This window comes from Diadema antillarum, unplaced genomic scaffold, assembly GCF_040938485.1.
Source record: "Diadema antillarum isolate AM-2024a unplaced genomic scaffold, OU_Dant_1.0 scf00000179, whole genome shotgun sequence".
NCBI classification, from domain to species: domain Eukaryota; kingdom Metazoa; phylum Echinodermata; class Echinoidea; order Diadematoida; family Diadematidae; genus Diadema; species Diadema antillarum.
In genome coordinates, this window is record NW_027271068.1 from 675,086 (window position 1) to 700,576 (window position 25,491).

At 40.9% G+C, this 25,491-nt stretch overlaps 1 protein-coding gene and 1 long non-coding RNA gene across 2 annotated transcripts in view; both read right to left on the reverse strand.

The window, feature by feature from the left end:
• LOC139722990 (3'-5' exoribonuclease HELZ2-like) overlaps window positions 1-25,491 on the reverse strand; it is an 89,516-nt gene that overhangs the window by 52,497 nt on the left and 11,528 nt on the right. Inside the window, exons 3-14 of the mRNA XM_071634268.1 lie at window positions 17,115-17,151; window positions 15,401-15,604; window positions 14,081-14,117; window positions 12,921-13,075; window positions 11,952-12,212; window positions 11,222-11,427; window positions 7,205-7,402; window positions 6,500-6,680; window positions 4,108-4,908; window positions 2,676-2,906; window positions 1,209-1,515; window positions 731-1,034 (exon numbers count right to left, since the gene is read on the reverse strand). Of these exons, the coding sequence (XP_071490369.1) occupies window positions 731-1,034; window positions 1,209-1,515; window positions 2,676-2,906; window positions 4,108-4,908; window positions 6,500-6,680; window positions 7,205-7,402; window positions 11,222-11,427; window positions 11,952-12,212; window positions 12,921-13,075; window positions 14,081-14,117; window positions 15,401-15,604; window positions 17,115-17,151 (2,922 nt within the window). The remainder of the gene's footprint in view (window positions 1-730; window positions 1,035-1,208; window positions 1,516-2,675; window positions 2,907-4,107; window positions 4,909-6,499; window positions 6,681-7,204; window positions 7,403-11,221; window positions 11,428-11,951; window positions 12,213-12,920; window positions 13,076-14,080; window positions 14,118-15,400; window positions 15,605-17,114; window positions 17,152-25,491) is intronic.
• On the reverse strand, window positions 7,437-10,226 carry LOC139722995 (uncharacterized). Its single transcript, XR_011710314.1, has 3 exons — window positions 10,191-10,226; window positions 8,502-8,553; window positions 7,437-7,568 (listed from the first exon to the last, which is right to left on the reverse strand). It is a non-coding gene; the product is annotated as an uncharacterized lncRNA (long non-coding RNA).

Here is a 25,491-nt window from a genome sequence, read left to right on the forward strand (position 1 = left end):
TTTGACTCCTGACCTTCGACCCCATGAACCCTAAATTCTCTAGATAATCACTGCCAGTCAGTACATGTATATATACTATGTTCAATGAAGATACCTTGAACAATTTCCAAGGTACAGAGAAAAAAGGTGGTTTTAATATTTTTACTTGACCTTTTGACCTTTGACCTCCTCATGACCCAAACTTTCACCAAAGAATCTTAATTGAGTAATACATGTATACACTAAGTTTCATGAAAATATTTTCAGGCATTGCATAGATATGGTGGAAATAGTGAAATTTTATGTATTTGACCTTGACCTTTTGACCTTTGACCTTAAGCATGTGCACCCAAAAATTGATAGGCACAACTTCACCCCCCTAATACACATACATGTCAAGTTTCATTAGAATATCTCAAAAGGTTTTGATAGTTACCCTGTCCACAAAATTCATTACAGACGGATGGAAGGACGGACGGACGGACGGACAACCCGAAAACATAATGCCTCCGGCACAACTTCGTGGCGGAGGCATAAAAAAAAGTGACACATTTACACAAAGAGTCAGAGCATTATGGCAAGCCAACTAAACTGGATGTTTGCAAACACAGTAACTGACTTCATTATGGCAAATACAAATCGTGTCTTTAGGGCAAGGATATCAAAATGTTCAACAGCCAGGGCAGAAAAATAAATATGTGAAAAACGTGATTGAGCAACATGGTAGCACAATTGCAGGATATTTCCTGACCTTGTGCAAATTTGATATTTGCCATCGGTGACATTCAGTGGTGGACTGCGGTATTTCCATGAACGCTCTGCGTCCGACTTGATGCGCATCTTGTGTTCCATCGAGTTGGTGTGGCTGTCATACTCATGTTTGGTGCGGAACGGCCGGTTGCAGTAGGAGCACAGAAACTGACTGGTGAGCATCTTGTTGGGGGCCCCACGGGGAGCTGCCCTCGCCCCTCCTACCGCATCACCTGCAACACCTCTCGGTGCGGGCGGGGCTGATGCCTGCCTCTGGATCTCCACAACTTCTTCAATGGACTTGACTGATAAGATGCAGAAAATGAGAAAGAAAAAACACATTCTTGTAAGCAAGACACCTTCTTCACTGTTGCACGTTTTGCCAAAATCTCCACTAAAACAATCGCTTGACTTTTAGAGATCTTGCAAATACTTGAAAATCCCGAGAGGATGATATTCAAGTTTAGATGTTTATGTACCTTTAGCCTTAGCTTGGTAGATCCAGAGTAACCGCTCCTCTTCTGAATGGGGAAACATGCACTGGTTGCTGAACATTTCCCGGAACTGGCAGCGACTTCCCCTCCAGCAGAGGACCGGCTCAATTTCTGGGCGGAGCCGCGGGTGTCGACCAAGGATGCGAACCCAGCGCTTTTCACTGGGAGACTGTATTGCGTAGACCAGGTTCTTGCCCCACTCATGACCCATTGGTGCGGCGCAGTGGGTAGGCCTGCGTGGGTTTCTCTCCACAAGCTGCTTGCTCTTGGTGAAGCAGAGACCACAGACAATCTGTGGAGACAAAGTTACATACCATCGTTGTTGAAGTCTGATGATTACAGAAGCCTATCAAGCTCTCACAGTCTGCTTCAAGACAACTGGGCAGACTCTACAAAACCTAGCAAAGATGATTTAACTCTTTATGCACCATGGTAGAAACCCCCTGTGTACCACATTATTCTGAGACACAAAAGTAGTCATGCCTTGGGAAAACATGATGCTTTTCAAATCTATGTAATTTATCTGGATTTGTGTTCAGCAGGACATGTAGTTAGCAAAGTTGTAGAGAAAATGTCAAGCTTTGCTTTGATGTAAAGTGTATGACAAATCTATGATTGCTGTTCTTCCATATGACTAATAGATACATTATTGTAAAGGCATGACTTTTGCACACAACCCAGTAACAGATACAAAGCTATGTGCGAGACAAATTGCATGAAATGCTCTCATTGTACTGTGGCATTTGGCAATTTATCAATCGCTTTGGGCAGGTTTGTGCGTTTGAGCAGAATATGCAAACTTGGCACGCCGTCGACAGAGTCGGGCGTGCAAACGTGGCACATGAAAAGTTAACTGCAGGGGACATTAACTCTTTGGCTCAAATTCACGAGGGTGGAACAATTCAAACCATGGTTTAAACCATGGGCAATTTGTATGGAGCCCCAAATGTCGCATGGCCTATTTCGTTATGAAATCAGTTATTTCGCTGACGAAATATTCATTGACTTTCGGATCCTTTTGTTGTAGCAGGTCGCAAATAAATAAAATATCTGGTCTCATCTAGATGGATGTCACAGACTAGCAGCCAAATAAAAGGCCACAAATAATTTTTTTGAAAATCCACAACCCAATAAAGTGAAAGAGATCGACAACAAATAATCATCACAATGATAAGAGTCATTCATGCATACAAGTCACGCTTGATGTAAACTTTTCACTTTGGTATCAATGCACTAAGAAACGCCAATAATAAGTGCTATATGAAAAGTTATTCATTACCACTGCCATTATTATTATCGCTTACAAACAGTTTGGATTGACATTATTTTCATGACAACACATAGAACAATTTACCCCAAGCACTGTTGATGGATAGTAACCCAAACACATGAAAGGGAGCCCCAAATTGTAAGAAAATGAATTTAGTCAATACACACTACTCTCATGCATACCTTAATTTTGTGCGGGAATACAGGCCTGGGTGGTGGAGTAGGTTGAGCTATCGGTTGGGATGGAGCTTGCATCATTGGAGTAGCAGCTGGTCCTGGTCCTGTTCCTGGTCTAGGTTGGGCAGCCATTGGTTTCTGCACCACAGGACCATATGTCAGCTCGTCGCTAATGGCAACCAACAGTTTGCGGTCCAGCGGATGGTACGCCTCGAACTCCCACACCACAACCTCGATCTGTGGTTGCAAATTGGCAAGCAAAAGGAAAGTCACTCATGAGGCATATGATATCATCATCATCGATTGAGCTGCCCTTTTCTAACTCTTTGTTTGTTACATACTGTGTCACCACATTTTACACACAACACATTTACACATTTTACACAAGATTACACATAAGGCAGGGCTCGACACTAACGGTGGCCCGGTGGCCCGGGGCCACCAAAATTGAAAGTCGGGCCACCAAATTTTTAAAAAGGGAAAAATTTGGTGGCCCGCCTCGGGCCACCAAAATTTTTTGAAAAGTACGTCAATTAATTCGTAACTTTTTGCGCCGGAAATTAGCAGTTATATTTGTTTAAAGGATGGATGAAAAGGACTGAATGAGTGCCTGAGAGTGAGTGTTGCGAGTTTGTTGAGGTTTATTCATGAGTAGATGTATGTCCAACTTCCAATTCTTACTATGACTGGATTAAACTTAGATATTTGACACATTAAAAAAAAAAACAGGACGTTTAAATGTTTTTTATTGTTTTTTTTCGGGGCCACCAAATTTTTCTCTCGGGCCACCAAAAATTTGAAATTGAGGATTTTGGTGGCCCCATTGGGCCACCAAACAAAAAAGTTAGTGCCGAGCCCTGCATAAGGAATATAAGAACACCTAAGGACCTATTTTTCCAGTACTTGCAATTATTCAGTCATTTAAGAACCCACAGTATGGAGTGACATTCTATTTTACTCTAGTGTAAATCCGTTCACATGTGTGTGACATTCTTAAATGTGATTAGCTTTTGCAAGTTGCAGCAATTATTCTCACAGCATGAATAACTTTTTTTTTTTCCAACACCTTCATTCCAACTTTGCTAGGTAGTCCCCTAACAGAGACTCCAGAAATCGATGCAATATATCACCACTGCAAAACTATGTTCCCACTCCTGCCAAATTTGAGATGTTTCAGAACTGCAAATGGACAACCGTGTGGAGTTGCTAACAATTGTGCTCATACTTGATGAAGTTTGTTAAAGGTAAAGTTTATCATTGGGAGCAGTGATTTTAAAAATGTTTAAATAATCACATCTGATGCATGTGTGTAGGTCAATTGTATCACAAAACATCCTACTATACAAACATTTTGCAATAAAGCCTATAATAAATGCCTTTAACTCCTGAAAAATAAAATCACTTGAAATAAGTGTAAAAAAAAATTCCACACATCTACCTCATTGTGAGCAAAGTGGCACTTGGATCCTGTGGGGCATCCATATGTCTTGTTGCGATGCCAACAGAGAAAAGCCTTGGGCGGGATCCCACTTGGGCGCTTTCGGACCTTCCAGAACCGCTCTTGTCCATTCTTGCACAACAGGCGGTGCACCACGCAGCGCGACGGGGCATCCCACGGGTGGCTCTTCTCACCGCCACCGGTGCACCTGGCCGGGTTTTGGGGGTTCTGAACACTCAGGATCTGCGGTGCACCGTCAAAGCAGTGTCGACACAAGAAGATAAACTGGCCGCCTAGCTTCTTGATCAGGTTGACTATCTTTGTATGTGCTATCCTTTCCACGGGCAGTGGCCCTGGGCCCACTCCAGGAGGCATGGCTCTCCCCATATCTCCACCCGGACCAGGCCCCACAGTTTGTGGAACCCTGGTGGGGGGTAGAGTGCGGACCACTGCAGGTGGCTCCGGGAGTATGCTGCTGGGAGCTTGAGGTCGTTGGTGCGGGTACGCGCCAGGAGGCTGCTGGGTACCGATCGGCTTCTTGGGTGGATGGTGAGGGTAGGCTCCAGGGGGCTGCACCAGTGGTTGGGAGGCGTGGACTGCACCTGCCTTGTTGTTTTGGGCGGGAGCTACTCGATTAGCCTGGGACGCAGCCTGCTTATTCTGCATGGCCACGATCTCCTGGTTGAGCTTATACCGGAGGGAGGCGACAACTTCTCGGCCCTTGAAGAGACCTTTTCTGTCTGCCTCCCACACATCCATCTCCTCAACGCTGTGAGGAAACCAGCAACTTTCAGTGCTAATCTGTGAGGCAAAAAACAACAACAAGGAAGATCAAGGAAGGCATCTGAGAAGACCGATGCTGCCAATCGCACTAGCCCACATGCTCGAGGAACCTAAAACATGATGAAAAGCAGGTAAAATGAATCGGTGCTTGCCTGTTAACAGTATGGGGTGCTATGCTAAATGTACAGGTGAAAGAACAACAACATTGTTGGCCTCTTTGGAAAGTAATTTACATTAAAGCGTTAAATTTTCTTCTTTTAGTATCATTCTGTTGACTTGATATTTGTTTGAAATTTTTACTACTGAAATCATTTTCTGAATATCTTTTAGTCAAAGTTTACAGCAAAGCAATGACTAAGATATCAAAATTGATATATGCTAGAGCAAACTATATACTAGAGCACTCGGCCAGGGGGATCCCATCAAGTACATGTATCCCCGAACCCACCCCCCCCCCCCCCCTCCATACCCCATTTGGATGATTTCTTTTCAGGCTAAACTGTTGAATAATATGGCAACTGGGAATCAATAAGCATAATTTTGTCCTGATCAGGGTGACCTTTACACCCTGTTAAAGGCGGAACAGTGGGGGCAGCGGTACCAATATGTAAAGGTGTCTAGATTTGACTATAATATGTTTACCTACAAACCAAATTAAAAAAAAACAAAAAATCAGTCAAGAAACACAGCCAGGATCGTACACACAAGCAGACCCTGAAATATTCACCATTTCTGTATAAAGACGGAACAAGCGAGGGCGCCACCACCGAAAACGATAGGCATCTTCATTTCACTATAATGCACCTTTTTGCCAAATTTGAAGAAAATCTGATAAGAAACGTGGCTGATAGAGTGCACACAAGAAATGCGACATGGCATCCAAGTCGGAACACTAAGGGTGCTGTCACCTCAAACTGTTGTGTCCTTCACATAGAATGACCACCCATACACCTCCTTAGCAAGTCTGAATAAAATCCGTTGAGTAACAATCAAGTTATTGCATAAATAAGCACATTTGCAAATTTTGACATGAACAGGGTGACCTTTGACCCTGTAAAAGGTGGAACAGTGAGGGCAGCATTATCAATAGGTTTAGGTGATAGATATGACTATGATACATTTACATACCAAATTTTAAAAAAAATTGTCAAGAAACAAGGCCAGCGTCGCACATACAAGCAGACCCTATTAAATTTACTTTTTCATGTATAAAGACAGAACAAGCGAGGGCGCCATCACCAAAAACAAAATACGTCTTCATCTTACCATAGTACACCTTCATGCCAAATTTCAAGATGATCTAAGAAGAACTGCAGCCAGTAGAGTACTCACAAGGAAATCTCTGCGGCGGACGCGGCGGCCATATCCATAGTATCCTCCGAACTCTGTTCGGAGGATACAATTAGTAGTGATCAAAACATTATCTTTTTTCTGCATTCTCCATGCCCACCAAAGGTGGAGAATTTGTACCTCGACAAACAATATGCTTTGTACTATGCTGGTCATTGATATTCTTGCTTCATTCTGTACATCGCTCAAATTTCAAAAGAAACCATGCCTACTAGTTCAAACCACAAATGCCTGCTGGAGATTTGGATCACAAACCCACCTTGCAGGGTACCCCAGCTTGGTTCTGCTGGCACAGCGTGTAGGTGCCCTTAAAATCAGGCTTGGTGCGGGGGCGGATGCGTCCGAAGACTTCCCGCAGTCCGTTCCGCGGCGGCACGTGGAGGCGGCACACCAGCATCCCTCCCTGGCAGTGGGGCTTGTGGGTTGGGTTCTGCAGAAATCTGAGTTTTGACAACACGAAAGATGGCCCAATCGAGTTACAGTGTACAGGAATGGATGCTTAGCTCCTCAAAAAGGGGAAAGCCCATTACTTCTACAAGTATTTGACTTGAATTTAGAGTTATCTGGAGCATCCAGGAAAGTTTAAGTCTCATTAAATAAGATAAAATATGAAATGGGATTTTGAGGCTGTAATTCTACGTTTTGTACATTACGTCATACTAGCGATGATTTTTCAGAAAAAAATTCAAAAAGAACTTTGCAAAGAGCTTCAAATGTTCTCGGGCAAAAATCCCCTGGATAATTACCCTTCCCCTTCCCCTACTCCTTCCCCTAATCCTAATCCTGATCCTCAACATAATCCTAACTCCAACCTAAACTCTAACCCAAAGCCTGACCCTAACCCTAATCTTTATAACCTTACTTTACATAGTTGTATCACTAAATACTATTTAGCTGGGGGGGTAGTTAGCTCATACAGTACTTTTGTGAATAGAGAGAGAGAGAGAGAGAGAGAAAAGATTACCTGAAGGAGTAGAGGCCATACTCGTTTGGCACTTGATAGAAGCACTTTTGGCAGGCCAGTCTGAAGTCGTAGCCAGCAAGCCACGCTCTCGTCTCATCCGAAATGACGGGAGGGTTCATACTTCTGACGACGGGCGGTGGGGCAGTCTGGCCTCTTGGTGGCGATGTCTTTGGGATGGTGCCATTGACCACTGCTGGCCTGGGGCCGTTGAAAGGCCCCGGCGGCAGCTTTGGGCTTCTGGTGGCAGCGGGTGCTGGTTGCCTGGTAGGTGCTGGGGATGCAGGTCTCATGGGTGCTGACCTTGGGCTGTGACCTTTGACCTTGGCAGGCTGTACCGATTCTTGCTGTTTGGACTTCTTCCTGCCTGTAAGAGAAGCAGCACAATCACAATCAGAGTCCAGTTCTTGAAAAGTATCAGTGACCCTGGTGAACTGAAACATCATCTATTATGGATTTTTATGCTGTTTTTTTTTTAATTCTTTTTTACTATTCCTGACTCCCTCACTTACCTGGCATATATTTCATCAAATTGAATGTGCAAGTATTCTTCAACAAACACTTTGTGACAAAAGTAACAGTTGTCAATATATCATTTAGTAAGCAATTTCTTTAATGTCATTTAACCAGTTGAGGACGAGTCCTAAGTATACTTGGGCAGGTGTCTATGGGAAATGTGTACATGAAAATATGATGCAACAAAGGATTCTGATAAACCAATGAACCAAGCAGGAAGGAATCTTGAACAGAATTCAAGCTACTTTGGTAACTATCACCAGATATCCAGAACTGAAATTTGGCTCTTTAAACACAAAACACATATCTTAGGGGCTACCGCAAAATCAACCCATACAATGTTCATTATTGGGTTTGGCAACAAACAGTGATGATGAAGATGCGGATGATGATGGTGATGATGGTTATGATGATGATGATTTCTGTTCAACATCTACTGTTCTGTTCTATCTAAAACGTCTAGTGGTTTTCACTTCCACACAACTTGAAAGTTCCCAAAGGATTTGGCATACAGGTTGAAACTTGCCAATTTAACAAAATGCGGTTCACAGGTCTGCCAACATTCTCACATCCAAATCAGTGAGATTCCACACAGCAATCTCAGAGATGTCTGTGTGTTACATGCATTTCAATGGGCGAAAATGATTCCCAAATCAGGGAGATTTTAATATTCTCTTATTCAAACATGAACAGATTTTGACATTTTCAGGGAGACTCCTCCAGAATCAGGGAGACTTGGCAGCTCTGGGTTCAACAAAGAGGGCTAATCTCGAATGTGTCTTACCAGGAGTTTGGTATCCGAGGTCCAGGTCATCGTATAAGCTCAGATGGGGAGGCTGATCAATATGAGTATGAATAGAGCAAAACAAAAGAAAAAGAGACTTACTAGATGCAAGTGCTAAAGACAGGAAATACTTGTACTAGTACAAAGGCTGGTCATGTGATTTACAACAGAGAGTACTGCTCAGGCTAGAACAGTATTGCTCAAGTCATAGACTTGACTTTTGACAAATATATAATTACAGAATAATAAGATGTGGGGTGGCGTGCAATAATCAATTCCCTTGGATTTCCTGGTCATATACATGATTTTTGTTGGGTTTTTTCACAGTTCAGATCTCTTATAAAAAATAACTATATAATCTATACCAGAGTGTAGAAATCATGCTATGCAGACATAAACTTTCTCCAACAGGGTGATATTTGAAATGCGCAGCCACATCCTATCTCACCGGACAAAGCATGCCCACAACACTTCAATAATTCCACTCACTGGGGAGCAAATCCAACCATGCTTCTGTATTGAAGCCCACATATTGAACATGATATTCAAGCAAATACTCAAGCTTTCTGCCCACCACCAACTACATGTAATACAAGCTGGGATCTAATCTATAATAAGCTTTGATACTGAATTGGGTTCCATTATAATTTCTTTTCATTACTTGAATATGGTTATAATTGTACAAAATACAGAGAAGAATTTGCTCCTGAAACTTACACACTTTGTTATTTCATCACATTGACATTCAAAGCTTTGCATTTCATTTGTATCCCTGACATTAGTTTCATTGATAGTGCAATTCATTTGGGGGAAAAAAAAGAAAATTGGAAATAAACTCAACTCTACTCAACTAAACTTGACTCAACTCAACTCTACTAAACTCAACCCACACTACTCAATCCATACTACTCAACTCGACTTGAACCCTACTCAACTCACCAGGAAAGAGACAGGCATTTAAGTATTTTTGGAAGATGCAAGTTTCTGTCTTTTTACATGTGCATATACATGGAACTCATTCACATTTTCATCATTAAAGGACAAGTTCACCTTCATAAACATAAGGATTGAGAAAATGCAACAATATTAGTAGAACACATCAGTGAAAGTTTGAGGAAAATTGGACAATCGATGCAAAAGTTATGAATTTTTTTAATTTTTGTGTTGGAACCGCTGGATGAGGAGACTACTACAGCTTGTGAGTCATATGCGTACAACAGTATAAAGAAAATGTAAAAGAAAATTCAACATATTTTCACTTTTTTCGCATAATAAAAGAGCACTTGACTTGCCTCTTTCTATAGGCAGGGGGAATAATATTACCCATAACATTTGTCGGTAACGAGTCAGGGGAATGTGTGCTTTTTTCAAAAGATGAAATTTTGTGAAATTCTCTTTATATTTTCCTTATATTGTTGTACGCATGTGACATCTAAGTTATTCATACACTGCAGTAGTCTTCTCATCCAGCGGGTACTGCACAAAAACTTCAAAAATTCATAACTTTTGAACGGATTGTCTGATTTTCCTCAAACTTTCAATGATGTGTTCTACTAATATTGCTACATTCTCTCAATCCTTATGTTTATGAAGGTGAACTTGTCCTTTAAGCTAAAGTGTCAATTCACATTCATATCTTAGTTGGCGTCTTCAACTTAAATAAATACTGAACCAGATGTTGTTCTTTACCTGTGCCTCACCCTTGGGCAACGTCACACCAAAGTCATCCAGTCCGGCGATGTCTGAAGATGGAAAAAATTAACAGAAAAATAGCATGTATTTCTAGTGCAGATTAAGTTCTGTGTACTCAAAACGTAAGCATACTTTATATAAGATGTTATCCATGGTACTGCAGTTCATAACTTTGCCTCAGTGTCGACAAGGGGGTTGCCTCACATAGCAACAGCAAAAATACACAAGACTGATTTGAGCAAAGGTGATTTAATGCAAAGCAGGTAATGAAGGGAGCTTGGGACAAGGTTTTATGAGCTAGAACTAGAGAGCTAGATTTAAGCATGCCAGTGTAACACTGTAAGGGTCTTCCATATTTGTGACTTCACAGTTATCTTCAATGCCAGGAGAAACCTTAACTTGAGCATCATTCTTATGGAATAAAATTAGTCACTTCGACCTATGACATCACTAAGTTTCCCATCAGCCGTCAGAACAATACAAGGTTGCCTGAGGTAATTGGTTGATATTTTTTCTACTAATATCTGGGTGCAAAGTTTGGAAATTCAATGGCCGAAGTTGAGAAATTTGGATGGAATTGGTTTGTGTGCCTGTGTGTCCTTCTGTTATTCTACCCTTTTTTCTTTGTAAATCCAGTATATCGAGCGGTCCATATCTCCCCTGTCTTTTCTGTAGGTCTCTCTTTCCAATAATGCAATGATTTTGAACGAATAGTTTGATTAAGGTCATGCACTTGCTCATTTTCTCTTTTGCATCAAATGTATAGTTTATGTCTACATTTTTGTAGTACATTGATTTGATTGATTAGTTGTCATTGTTGCATCTGAAAGACTTTGTGATATTGGAAATAAAATTTTATTTGAATTGAATTGAATTTGGAATTGAACTGAATTATCTCCTCTTGCTGGATTTTGGCTCTGGCTGGGGGTTTGACTAGTCTCACATAAAGACACTGTGCTTGTTCCTCTAACACTGTAATAAGCTACAGAGCCTTTGGTTAAGGCTAGGTGCAGGGGGAGGGGTGGTACAGTGCTTTGGACACATCAAGTGATACCACATCAGACTTCTTACTTTGGTTTGGTCTGTCTGAAGAAACAGACTCCAACTCGGAGTCATCATAATCATCATCGTCATCGTCATCATCGTCGTCGTCTGAATCCTCCTCAATCTGGACCTCCACTTCCCGGCGGGGGCGATTCTGACGCCTTGATCTGGACTTCTTCTTCTTGGTCTTCTGCAATAAGATATGCAGAAACGGTGCTGACAATGAGATGGATATATTGTCAATTCCTACTTTTGCAAACTTAACTATTTAAAAGTTACTGCATTATTGACTTTCAAAAACTTTGTTGTCAAATGAACTCTTAGGGAAGTGAAAACAAGCAAGCCTTTTCTTATGCATCTTAGGAATATTACAACTTGTTCAAATACATATACATTTTATAATATCATCTGCTCACCACTATTGGCAAGGTGCAATAAGAATGTAACTGTGCATTAGGTTCAACATGTACGGTAGTGACAAAATTGCAGGGAAATACTGAAATGGGGCAGCATTAATAACGCCCCCCCCCCCTTCCTGAATTTCTTCCATCATTGCCCAAGGCCATTGACATCAGCATCATCAGACATATTGTCATCATCATCATCATCATCATCATCATCACTACCACCATCATCCTAACTGATCAGCCAGCAAAGCCACTGCCATCAACATAATGATCCACAATGAGAAAATGATCATGAGCATTATCGTACCGCCTGTTTAACTGGCTGCTGTTTGGGCTGCTTCGGCAGGCCCTGCTTTGGGAGCCACTTCTCATCGGCCCCCGTCTGGGTCTTGGAAGCCGTCGAGGCGGGGCCCCAAGCCGTCGTCTTTGGTGCTTGAGGCTCCTTGCATATGTTGGCCCAGGAGGGTGGTTTGGCCGACCCGGTGCTCTGCCGCTGCTGGTGGTTCTGCTGTAGAATCTCATCGATTTGCGCAGTGACTCTTTCAAAGTGTGCCTTGTCCCACTGGAACTGTGTAGGGGGAAGAGTAGAGTGGAGGGTGGGTGGGACAGTTGGGAGGGGGGAGGGGAGGAGTAAAAACATGGTTTCAATTGCAAATTAAGCTGATAACAGCAGAATATAACACTGCAGAAACAGAAAGCACCCTGATACTTTCCAGCAGACTCATTTCTGTACACTGTATTATGTAAATGTACTTACTGACAATGATGGCAGGGTTTACAGCTTCTTCTTTTTTCTTCTTCTGATGAGCAAGGTCAGGTACTTTTAAGCAGGCATGACAGTAATTATTTTATATCAATGAAATTCCATGTGATGATGTCTAGTACTGCAAAAACTAAAAATTCTGAAAATTAAACCGGAAGGCTGGTTAAAAGTAGGGGAAGAAACATCTCAACAGTTCCAAATGTGAATTTAGACGAAACAATAGCTATTGAACTGCACTTCTTGTTTGCCCTTTCGTACTAAATTGAAACCTCACAGAACTGCTTCGCTTGCAAGATGTTTTTGATCAAAACAAGTTTTTCCTTCAGTTGATTTGGTTGATAGTTCATCTTAAGTTGAATCACCAAATGTGAAACATTCAGAGTCAACAACTTACATGAACACAACATACATGCATCAGCTGGAAACAGTGTCCTCATAGATTTATCACAAATCTACCCCAAGCATGACAAAAAGTACTTCAAAGGCGTAAGATCGGGTGCAATCAAAACTCACTGGCTTGTTTGAGAGACGACTGATTTTCTTGCGGCAGCCTTCAAGCTTGGTGCGGAGGTGGGGCTCTCCATTCCTGTGTTGAGTTAGAACTCCTTCGCACTCTGCCAGGACTTGGATCTCTTCCGCATACCGGTTGTCAGGGTCTCCATTGAGCACTTTTTACCAGGGAATGAGGGATTAAAACATTTCATTTAATCATTTGCTAAATATATACTTTATCTTTAACAATATCAACACAGCACAATATTTGATTAGTAATACATTACTGGCTACTACTCAGAGGTGAATTAACTATCTACATTGTACTATATATTACCTAACTACATGTATCTACTAAGTGCACAAAGTCCCACTTGGTAACAAGTTGACAACTCCTCTGGTACAGCTGCAAACATTCACAGCAAACCAATCCACACTATGACAGCAGCATTTATTTGATGAAGCCAGGAAGGTGGGATGAACCTAACCATTCTATCTTGAATTATATGTAATAAATGCAACATGAACAAAAACCAGAAGCTTACACATATGCACAGAAATACACCCACACCCCACCCCCCACACACACAATTTGAGGCTATGCTCTTGTTACCACTGAACAGCATGGAAGTTCTTGAAATTTCACGCCATCTGATAATAACTCTGATTCCGTGATGGCAATCACAGTGCTACTACCTGAAGGGGTAATGGAATTCATAACAGCCCATCATGGAATCTCAGTGCATTTTCCATGAAATTTACTGGCAAAATTATCCTTTGTGCCAGCAAACACGACACTTACAATTTTGTGCAATTACAAAATCATCCCTCACTGAAACACATGTTAAGTGGCCCACCAGCTTTGGTGTATACAAGATCAACATATCCTCGATAATGATTCATGGAGAAAACAGGCATGAGTTTCACAACATTACTGTTTCATGCACAACAGATTTACTGACTGTCCTAATTTCTGAGCTGTGGGCTGATTTTCTACAGTTGTAGGGTACCAAGGCTTAGCTATTGTTCTCAGTGCATGCACCCATGATCTAATAAGTTTCGTCAGGAGAGTCTCTAAGGTCAATAACATCCGCCATAGTTGGCACTGGAGACGATATGGTTCAAACAACATGTCAAGCACAGCACAGGATAGAATGTGACACTGATAAAGAGTCACTCACCGTGTTTTGAATCTTTGAGGGCGATGTCGAAATGTCTCTGTCAATGAGAAAGAGAGCAGTCGTTCAATCTTGGAAACTTTTCTGGTTTCAAACAATGACATGATATCAGGATTTTCGATTATGAAGTGCAATATATGTATCAAACTGAGGCATTGCTGGCAAGTTTGTGACAAGGAATACTAATTATTTATAACTATTTATGGTCATCTTGTGAGGCAAATATTGAAGGAAACCAAAACTCAAAGAGCAATGTGGATTGAGTGAAAGCAGCAACATTAGTAGAACACTTCAGTGAAAGTTTGAGGAAAATCAAACAATCAATGCAAAAGTTGTGAATTTTTAAAAGTTTTTTTTTAATAGTTCTAAAATGTGAGTTAGGGATGGAAACAATCAATGAAACAATGTCAATCAGTATAATCAAAGCTAAGTGGATGTTTTATGATACAACATAACTATGCTTCAAATGTCATAACTCGAACAGTTCTTTAACCCTAACCAGGCCGGGCTTTTTTGGGTGTTCTGTGGCCGGGAGGGGTTGATTCAACCCCCCCCTGAGATCTCGGCCATAGATCGTGCAATCGTCATGAAATTTGGCACGTGCGTTGCCTGTGGCGTATTCTACCAGGCTATACAAAAAGAAATGAAAATTTTCATCATAATGATTAATTATGCTAATATATGCATAAAATCATACATTTTGCTCTAAATCAGAAATTAAAGCTCCTAGAATCCTAATTTTTGGTGTAAACATTCTTTGTAGCATTCCTAACAATGAACTTGAAAAAAAAAATTGTTACCAAATCGATTTCTTATGTATTTTATTGTTTTATGAATTTCTTATGTATTTCATTGTTTTTTCGACCTTTTGTTTTATAATTTTTTCCACAAAATTTATGACAGAACCTATTTCAAGCATAATTATGCTAAAATCAATTAGTTTCAGCCTTTGAAAGTGAAAATAATCATATTTTTATGAATAAGAACAGAAAACCCCATTTGCATAGACTTTATACACAAAATCACGTTTTTGAGCCATTTTTAGCCTGACAGGCATGTATAAAAAAGTCATGCAGCGTCGTAACGGTACGTGCAAATTTCGCGAAAATGGTGTCAAAAGATGCGCGAGACTTGAAATTAAAAAGTCAGCGAACGGCGCGGTCAAAAAATTTCGCGCGGCGGAGTAGTCGTGAAAAATGTCGAGGGGGCGGTTGATTCAACCCCCCCCCCCCCCCGGCCTTTTTAGGGTTAATCACTGCTCTCAACAGTAAACAATGGCTTTAATTTCCATGAATTTGTAAAAGCTTAATTGGGATCACCCACCAGTTTCATTCCACAAGCCGCTCGTAGGAGGAGAACGTTTTCCTCTTTCTTGCTGTCATCCCTCTTCCGAAAGCCAAACTGCGAGAGGATGTCGTACATAACCAGAGCCTGAGTGAGGAAACCACCAGCTTCCATCCACAGCTTGTCGTCCAGGAATGCATAGCTAAGCTTCTGGAGGTCGTCGATGATGCTGCGGAAGAATTGCTGTTCCCCGGGCAACGAGAAGAAGATAAAATTTCAATCAACAAATATGTAAGCAACAGGTCTCAACACGTCTTTGTGCAAATGTCAATTGGAAGCAATGTCCCCTCACAATTCATTATTTTGACCAAACATGAAGAAATAGTGGTAACAGACACACACGAGTATTGCATAACCAAGACCTCTGAGAAATACATCCCAACATTTGAGCTACGATCTTGCCTGTAGAGACAAGAAACTTAATTGGCCCGTCACAACAAAGCCAGTTGTAGGCCTTTTGATATATCATGATAACCGTCTTGAATTATTTCCAAAATGTCGCTAATGATATCGTTAAAAACTAGTCCTGAGTATACTCGGGCAGGTGTCTATGGGAAATGTGTGTTATATTCACAATTAGCTGTTAATTGCCTCACTACAATATTGATAAATTCCTATAGATGTTGTGAAAAAGTCGATACAAATTCATCTGCTTCACCATGCAAAAGCACACTCTCAAACAGTAAATCACATCTATATCCACACATACATACAATCACAGCAAAGCTTGGAATTTTCTTCAACTTTGCTGTACTTCATTTCTCGCATACAAGCTTCTGTAAAAAATTGCATGGCTTTGAAAAAGATAAGATTTTCAGAAAGTGCTCATGCATTGCGGTCGAAAAATAAGGTGGCACACAGGGTGGTTACACTGTGGCACATGAAGAGTTAAGAAAGCCAAACAAAATGTGCATGTACAGGGATTGACATCAGCAGTAGCCTTTTGTCAAGGCCCTCTCGCTGTATGGTGAAGAGAGCCCAACTGCGTGGGGTTGCGCGAGGGCCTTTTGAGATCTGCTTCGCATTCCTTTGTTAGCCCTTTGAATTACTGACTTTTGCTCCCCGATTTCGGGAGCAAAAGTCGACCAATCAGTGTGTGTGTCTGCTCGAACCCGATGCGAATGCACGCCACAGACCCACAGAACTCTACACAGAGAGAGGGGGAGAGAGAGTGTGTACAGAATTCTGTGCACAAACCTCCGCAGGTGGTCAGTGATGCATGCGAACAACAGGCGTGACAACACCAAGGCTGAGGAGGATGTGGGGAGCGCTCCCTTCCATTGGTCGACCAGAACCCGTAAATATGAATATTCAGTAGGGTTCATGTGTCATGAATACTAATGTGTGAAGCAGATCTCAAAGGGCCCTCGTGCTGTCGCACTCGGCTGGGCTCGCTTCGCTCGCCCATTACAGCGAGAGGGCCTTGACAAAAGGCTACATCAGCAGTGGCCCAAGGCCACTAAAAATTGATGTCGGGCCACCAAATTCCTAAAAGGGCTATCTTCTGGTGGTCTGATCATGCACTTCAGATTAAGAATTTATTATGTGTCCTATTCTTTTGGCTAATGCATTTTTTTTTTTTTTGGGGGGGGGGGGGCACCAATGTATCAGATTCAAAGAGTATAGGGACCCCAACAGGCCAAGTTGGTATTGAGCGCAGCTATTTTACTACAGTACATTATTTTATCTTTACCTCAGGCATGGTGACCAGAACGAAGGGTGGCGATGACCTGCAAGAGAGAACAAGGCAGAAGTAAATATTACATTCCGTGGGATAGCATCGTTATCGTATCAATCATTAAAATCATACAATACTGCATACAACAAATTGTGATACCTCGTGTGCAGTAACTCACAGGAAATAAAACTGCACAGCTCACTGGGGTAAGACCTGTTGTCTGTCTGTCCTTTTGATCATCCTACTGGAGTACACAATCATCATACAGGTTGTATACATGCTATTCAAACAAAGAAACAGGGTTACATTTAAACTGGCAAAGAATAAAAGCAAAGTTATGGAACTCGACGTATCGCAGAAGCTGTCAAGGCTCACTGGTTAGGACCATGGACCTTCAATGAAGAGGTCCCTGATTCATGTCCCCCTGACAGCTGCAGTTATACCCCCTAGGCAAGGCACTTTATCCTCATTGCTTGGTACCTTAGAAGGGGACTAGAAGCCATTGGTCCTGTGGGTGGTTGCTCGCTTACAAGCATTTATTGCTCCCTCAGTGGACACTCACATGTTTAACATAAATCAAAACCAATAATTCAAATAAATTTCATGAAACAGGACGTCATCATCATGCTGTCATTCTCTTACTTGTGCATAAAAAAAAAGAAATATTACATATTTTTTTTGAGGGAGAGGGGTAACTTAAATACCCCCTCTAAAATGTCTCTTTTGAATATAGGCTCTGGAACTCTGAAAACCTGTTCATGAAAGTAATATAAAAGTTCATCATGTTCAGTGTGGGCAATTTTACTGTGTGGTGCAAAGACATACAATTGTAGTTATTGGCTTTGCATTATATGGTATTTATTAATAGTACAGATTCAACTTAATTTCTGACCTCTTTTCAGTCATGTCAAAGTTCTTACTCTCTTGACGTTCCAATAAAGCAGTGTCGACTGCATTAATGGAAGAAAATTATGGTGCATACATCATTGGTTTGCAATATCCTGCAAGCAAGTCAAAACATGTTTACATCACATAGTAAATTTCTGTTTTTATACCTCTAGACACAAAGAAGAGATCAAACACTGTAAAGCAACTACATGAATGAATCATCCAATCACACAGAAACTTGGCAAACACATTAAAAGCATGTTCTTGTTATACATTGAAAGTACAATTTTGGAAAGTTCTTACAGGATTTTTGTGCATCCTACCATAAGGCTCATCTGAATTGGTCATAAAATGAAAGGAAAGACAAATTTGACCAAAGATCAATGGGTCTACAAAAGCTGCGAAATGCTACTTTGACTTCCCTATGTCCAAACTTCAGGCTAAGTAAAAGAAAAAGAGAGACAAACAATAGGACTACCCCTTTAACAAACACATGAAGTTCTTGTCTAAACCAAAACAGCACATAAGAAATTTTAAAGGACAAGTTCACCTTCATACACATGTGAAATGAGTGAATGCAGCAATATTATTAGAACGCATCAGTGAAAGTTTGGGGAAAATCTGACAATCCATTCACAAGTCATTAATTTTTAAAGTGTCTACGCAGTCACTGCTGGATGAGAAGACTACTACAGTGTTTGATGTCACATGCGTACAATTGTACAACAATATAAGGAAAATATAAAGAGCATTTCACAAATTTTTATTTTTTTTTAAAGTACACATTTTCTCGACTTGTCGCTGACGTATGTTAAGGGTATTATTATTCCCCTTGCCTTCTGAAAGAGGCAAGTCAAGCGTTCTTTTATTATGCAAGAAAAGTGAAAATATGTTGAATTTTCTTTATGTTTTCTTTATCGTTGTACGCATACAACATCACAGGCTGTAGTAGTCTTCTCATCCAGCAGTGACTGAGCAGAAACTTCAAAATTTAATAACTTTTTAACGGATTGTCCAATTTTCCTCAAACTCTCACTGATGTGTTCTACTAATATTGCTGCATTCACTCAATCTACATAATGGTTACGAAGGTGGACTTGTCCTTTAAGGAAATGAAGTACATATACTGTACTATGTCTAGGTCCCAGAATCATCATAATAGAGTACTTCAGACTTCAGACAGACAGAATAAGAGAAAATCATACAAAATTAGAGAGATATACAAAGGAAGAACAGCTTCAATGCAGAAGGAATTACAGAGAAAGATTTTTATAAGAAGAGGGGGGGGGGGATAGACAGACAGACAGAATCAGAGATTTATAGACATACAACACAGGGAGAAGGGTAGAAAGACAGAATGAATCAGAAAAAAAAGAAAAGGGATAGACAGACAGACAGACAGACAGACAAATCAGAAAGACACACAGATGAAAAGAAAAGGAAGAAGGTAGAGAAAGGGTCAGATGAATGGAGAAATACAAATGGGGAAACAGACAGACAGAACTACACAGACACAGCCAAACAGATCAGTAGAAATAGACAGAGGAGAGAGAGAAGGAGAGAGAGAGAAGGAGAGAGAGGAAAGGAGAAAGGTAGAGAAGGAGGGGAAATGAAAGGAACATACTGTAGAGAGACAGCAGTTCCGCTTTCATTATTCAAGTATGGGTTATGTTACAGCTTACCAGGTACAACATAGATGGCAATACATATGTACAGTACATGCACCAAGCATAACAGGCGCGAGGACAGTGTACTCTGTACTTTGGCGCCAATGCACGTACACGTACACGGAAGAACACAGAATGTATTCCCAAACATTGTATCAGGCAAAACACATGTCTATGAACCTGACCCACATACATGTGATGCGTAGCAACACTTGTAGCGTGATTTGAACACTGCATGTTGCCTTCATTATTATGCATACAAAGGCAGCTTGATTTTGTGCAACTAAATCATGCTCCACTCGTTATTGTGTGGGACAATGGATAAAATAATGTGTCTGTGAGGCAAATGTTATTGTCTAGACACAGCGGTGAAAATAAAGAACCAAGAAGAAAGAATGCTACTTTTTTTTTGGATATGGCAGTATCCTATCCAGACACTAAGTTTTCTGTTATGTACAATTACCTAATGTAGTACATAAATGTATGGCCCATTATGCACTGTATGTTACACTGTTTATAATGTTATATTCTTCACATTTTCTAGTCCTGTAGTCAGAAATTTGCTGAACATTGTAATAATGACTAGTAACCTTTTTACAGTATGTGCTACCTCACTCCATACTTGCCAACTCTACCGCATTTGGTGGTAGACTACCTCTTTTGAAAGATTTCATTAGCATTCAAGCTAGCGCTGCTCACATAGGCATCCTGGATTCTACCGCTTTCTCAAATGAAAATGTTGGCAAGTATGACACTCCTTAACCTCCACGACAGCAGCAAGATGTTTGAAGTGCCCACAAAGATTTTATGATAGTCCACACAAAAAAATAATAATGAAATGCAAAATTCATCTTTTTCAGGTGCCGTGGGACCAAAGAATCACTCACAAGAAAATTCCACTTTAAAGTAAGAGTGACCCGACACTCTGCATAATTGAGGTACACTGCATCTAGCTGTACAGACGCTATTGTAGCTTGTTGGTAGCGCTTGCCAAATTATACAAAACTTCCGTTCAATATACTGTACTGATGTCTAGTTGGTGCGTGTTCAACACACAGTATGGGCAAACATGGCAGCCACAAGAGTACTCGTACATTTGGAACGAAAATATCATTCTGTATTAACCTGTTGAAGACGAGTCCTGAGTATACTCGGGCAGGTGTCTAAGGGAAATGCGTGTTGTAGCAAAATCAGTCCGTCCTCAACAGGTTAATACACTATTTCAGTTCATTACAGCATCAACCATGCTCTTGGGTTAATTCAAGCACAAACCACATCATGTTTATAAGGGCATTGAATACATCCATGGATCCTAACTTGAAATCTGGTTGAAACCAATGTTCTGAGAGAACTGTTCTACTGTACCATTAAAAGAAAGTCACGTGATTGTAATGTGTTTCAAACATAACAAGACTCATGTTATGATTGCAAAGTGCTTCAGCGAGCACTCTCAACATTTATCGAGCAGTGAAACAAAGGCCTGAAATCATCTGTACAGTGTACAATGCAAGTCTGCAATCAGAAACTAAAGAATGGACACTGGAAGGAACTGCCATGTTTTCCCCTCCCCCTCCCCCCACCAACCCAAAATAAGCAAATCAACAAAATAACAGCTGAGCCATTAAAGAATGCAAATTATGCTTGCAAGTTTTCATTCTTAATTGGAGGGAAGATAAAGTGTAACAGAGCCCATATTCATTTGCCAGTCCCTACTCAATAACTTACTGTATATACCATATCAGCATGAAAAAAACCCCAAAATGATATGCATCTGATAATTACAGCACAAGTTAACCTTCCTTCTACCAACCACATGCTACAAATATAAAGGGGGTAGGGGGAGGAGCTACCTGATGATTATTCTGGCATGATACATTATCACGTCTCGTGGGCTTGATGCATTAGTTGCTGTAGGGCTGGGATTCCCACATTGTGACCTTTGACCTTATATACAATACATGCATGCTCCAAAATCTGGTGCGATGGGAAGGATGAATACAATGAGCTGCATGAGTACAGCCACGACTGATGGTAATGTTCCCCAAGGATGTGTCCTACCAACATCTCAACATTCACGGATTGTACCTGTGATTGAATATCATTTGCTGAATCCCATGTACCCCTGGAGCACAAGATAGTAATACAGAGCTCTTTCTTTTAATCTTCTACTCAAATTACACATATAAATTCTTCAGAAGTATAGTACAGTCAACTTTGTTTAAGTCGACCTCGCATCTACTATAATAATACTCGAAGTTGTTGTTGTTGTCGCGGCCTTATGTATTTCCTGTTTTATTCCGGCGTTGCTGGTTTTTCTATCTCCTCCCGAACCGTCGGCTCCGGGCAGCTGCGACCGGTGCCGTCGGCCGCAGGAGAGTATCCTGCATCGAATGGCGCGGGTTCTGTCCGCGCTCCGCCTCTGTGTCGACGTCGAGGACGAAAAAGAAAAATTAATTAGATAGATGCATAATGCATTTTTGTGCGTGATGAAAGAGCCGAGCGTTTTAATATTCATCGAACCTGCGCTGGACTCCAGCTTTCTCGACCGTTCATCTATTAGCTTGCAGAGACAGTGGGGATACTAAAGATGATGGATGCAGCGAAATCTCTGACATCTTCCGGCGGACGCGCACGCACACACACGATGTACCTCACAGAACTCTACACACTCTACACTGTGTGTATTAGTTCTGTGATGTACCTTTGCCTCCGCCTGTTGTACGTGTATGTAATGTATTGACGATGGTTACACGAAGCACTATATCTAGATCTGCGTACGCGTGCGAGTCGAGTGATATCGGCTACAAGGGCATTTACGTACAGTTCGCCATTGGCGTCCCCAAATGAAAACAACGAACGTTGTTATTTAATTGTAGGGCAAGTCCAAGATAACACGCGCGTTACGTATGGGACATTCAGAGACTTTTATGACCTGAAAAATAGTGTTAATGGCCTTTGATCATATTGAACTTTATCATGGTGATGGATATCTAGGAGAAGTATAATCATGTAAAAAATTGAGAAAAATGACCTTGACAATTGTATTCTAGAAGAGAAAATATGTGCCGTTACGTATGGGACCAGAAAAATTTTGTTTTTTTGAACATTTTTTTCAACCTCAAAACTCTCTGAAAGTATTTCATTCTACAACTTGTAACTCACTGTGATGACAGTCACAACACTCAAGATTATCACAGGTAAGTTTCATGTCATTAGGCAAAAAGCTCTAATTACAGGTTCTAATTAAAGACAGACATGACGTGTTACGTATGGGACAGTTACGTATGGGACACTTTGTCCCCCATTCATTTAGTGTGTGGAGAACCATGTTTATGGGTATTTTGCATAATTATTGAAGTACTAGCAGCACCCGTGGAAATCCACGGGTCTGAGAGGTTTTAATTTTTTTCTCATAATACGATTTTGCACATTTTTTATTGAAGAAATAAAAAGAAAATTCTTCTCATTCTTTCGTTAATTGTGCTGTCTTCTAAATGACCACCCTTCCCAGAAATTTAATAATACATTTTTGTAGTATGTGCCCGGCGATCCGGTCCATTGGTAGGGATCATTCCCGCCACTACTTGCTTTTATTATAGAACTTGAGTTTCGAGGGGTTATTTGCACCCGTTGAAGTCCAACAGTTGTCTTGTTGCCCCTCACCCCTCCCCCCGCTCTCACGCACACACACATTTCCGCCTCCACAGGGCAAAAAATAATAACATTCAGTGAAAATTACCAAAAACGCAAATGAGATTCCCCGAAAGTTCTGCCCACAGATTGTTCCCGTCGAAACGGGAAGATATTAACACTATGACTTTGATTACGGCCTGCTCTTGCATCCACGCAGGCACCCGCGGGAATCCACGGCTGGTCTCAAGGCCTCGGTTTTTTTTTTCATATTTATTTTCCCCACGTTATGAGAGAAAAATAAAATATTTTCGTCTTCACTTGCTCCCTCCTTTTTGTTTTTAATCACCAAAACTTGGCTTGATATATCATAGAACCATCATCTGCTTCAGACTGTACATTATCATAATTAATATTAGGCCTACAATTATTGCTCTTATTATTATCATTATTGTTATCATTATTATTATTATTATTACTCCTATTATTGCTATTATTATTATTATTATCATCATCATTACTATTATCATTATCATTATCATTGGTATTATCATTGTTATCATTTGGGGAGGGGGAGATCATACTCATAGTCATCAGGTTTAATAGGCACCCGTGGGAATAGGGTCTCACGACCTCGTATTTTTTTCTTTAATATTTTTTTCCCATGTTATGGAAGAAAGAAGAATATATATTCGTCTTCATTTGCTCCCTCTTTTTTTTTTGTCACCAAAACTTGGTTTGATAGATCATAGAACCACACATTCTATTTCCACTTGTAATTTTAAAAAATAGGCGGTCGGCAAAGCGAGGTTTTCCTCTACGTCCGCTCATCTTATGAATATGTATGATTACAGCAGCTCTGCAGTAAATGAATGGGCACAGCTGCGCGTGTAATCTGATATGGAAAGGTACGATCGGCAAATATATTTAACCGTCCTAAACAGTCTACGTACAATGACATCGGACTTGAGAGCAAACGGCGAGCGGTAAAACTAAATGACGTACCTGAGCTGCATAGTATTCTGCAGTTGTGCAAAATACAATTAAATAACAACGTTCGTTGTTTTCATTTGGGGACGCCAATGGCGAACTGTACGTAAATGCCCTTGTAGTCCATATCACGCGAACGCAGATATAGTGCTTCGTGTAACCATCGTCAATACATGATACACGTAACAGGGCACTGGCGGAGGCAAAGGTACATCACAGAACTATACACACAGTGTAGAGTGAGTAGAGTTCTGTACATTGTGTATGTGCGTGCGCGTCCGCCGGAAGATGTCAGGGATTTCGCTGCACCCTCATCTTTAGTTTCCCCCAGCAGTGTCTCTGCAACGATCGAGAAAGCAGGAGGCCAGCGCAGGATCGGTGAATATTGAAACGCTCGGCTCTTTCGTCACGCACAAAAATGCATTATGCATTAAGCTAATTAACTTTTCTTTTTCGTCCTCGACGTCGACACGGAGGCGGAGAGGGGACGAAACCCGCGCCATTCGATGCAGGATACTCTCCTGCGGCCGACGGCACCGGTCGCAGCTGCCCGGAGCCGACGGCTCGGGAGGAGATAGATAAACCAGCAACGCCGGAATAAAACAGGAAATACATAAGGCCGCGACAACAACAACAACTTCGAGTATTATAGTATAGGAAAATCAGTTGAAACTACTCAAATACTGATCCAGATTGTCAAGGAAACAATATTCCCCAAATATTCACCATCATAGTCATATTCAATCATATTTTCATATTTTTATGACCAATCTGAGTATGCATGCCCTTTGTCCCCCATTCGTTTAGTGTGTGGAGAACCATGTTTATGGGTATTTTGCAAAATAATTCTGCAAAATACCCATAAACAAATTTTTGCATAATTATTGAGGTGGAATCAGTTGAAATTACTCAAATACTGATCCAGATTGTCAAGGGAACAATATCCCCCAAATATCTACCATCATAATCATATTCAATCATATTCTATATTTTTCATGACTAACCTGAGTATGTATGCCCTATTTTTTTATCAGGATAGTTACTACTAAAAAATTGAATAGTTTAAAGTGTTTACTTCCATTGAAGAAGGGCAGTTTGCCATTTAGTTTCAATAAAAAACAACTTGACACAAGAAATATTAATTTCAATAGATAAGCAATACCTGCTGCGTGGAATTCCAGTAATCGAGTAGATGTATGATGTCTGTCTAGCAGTCA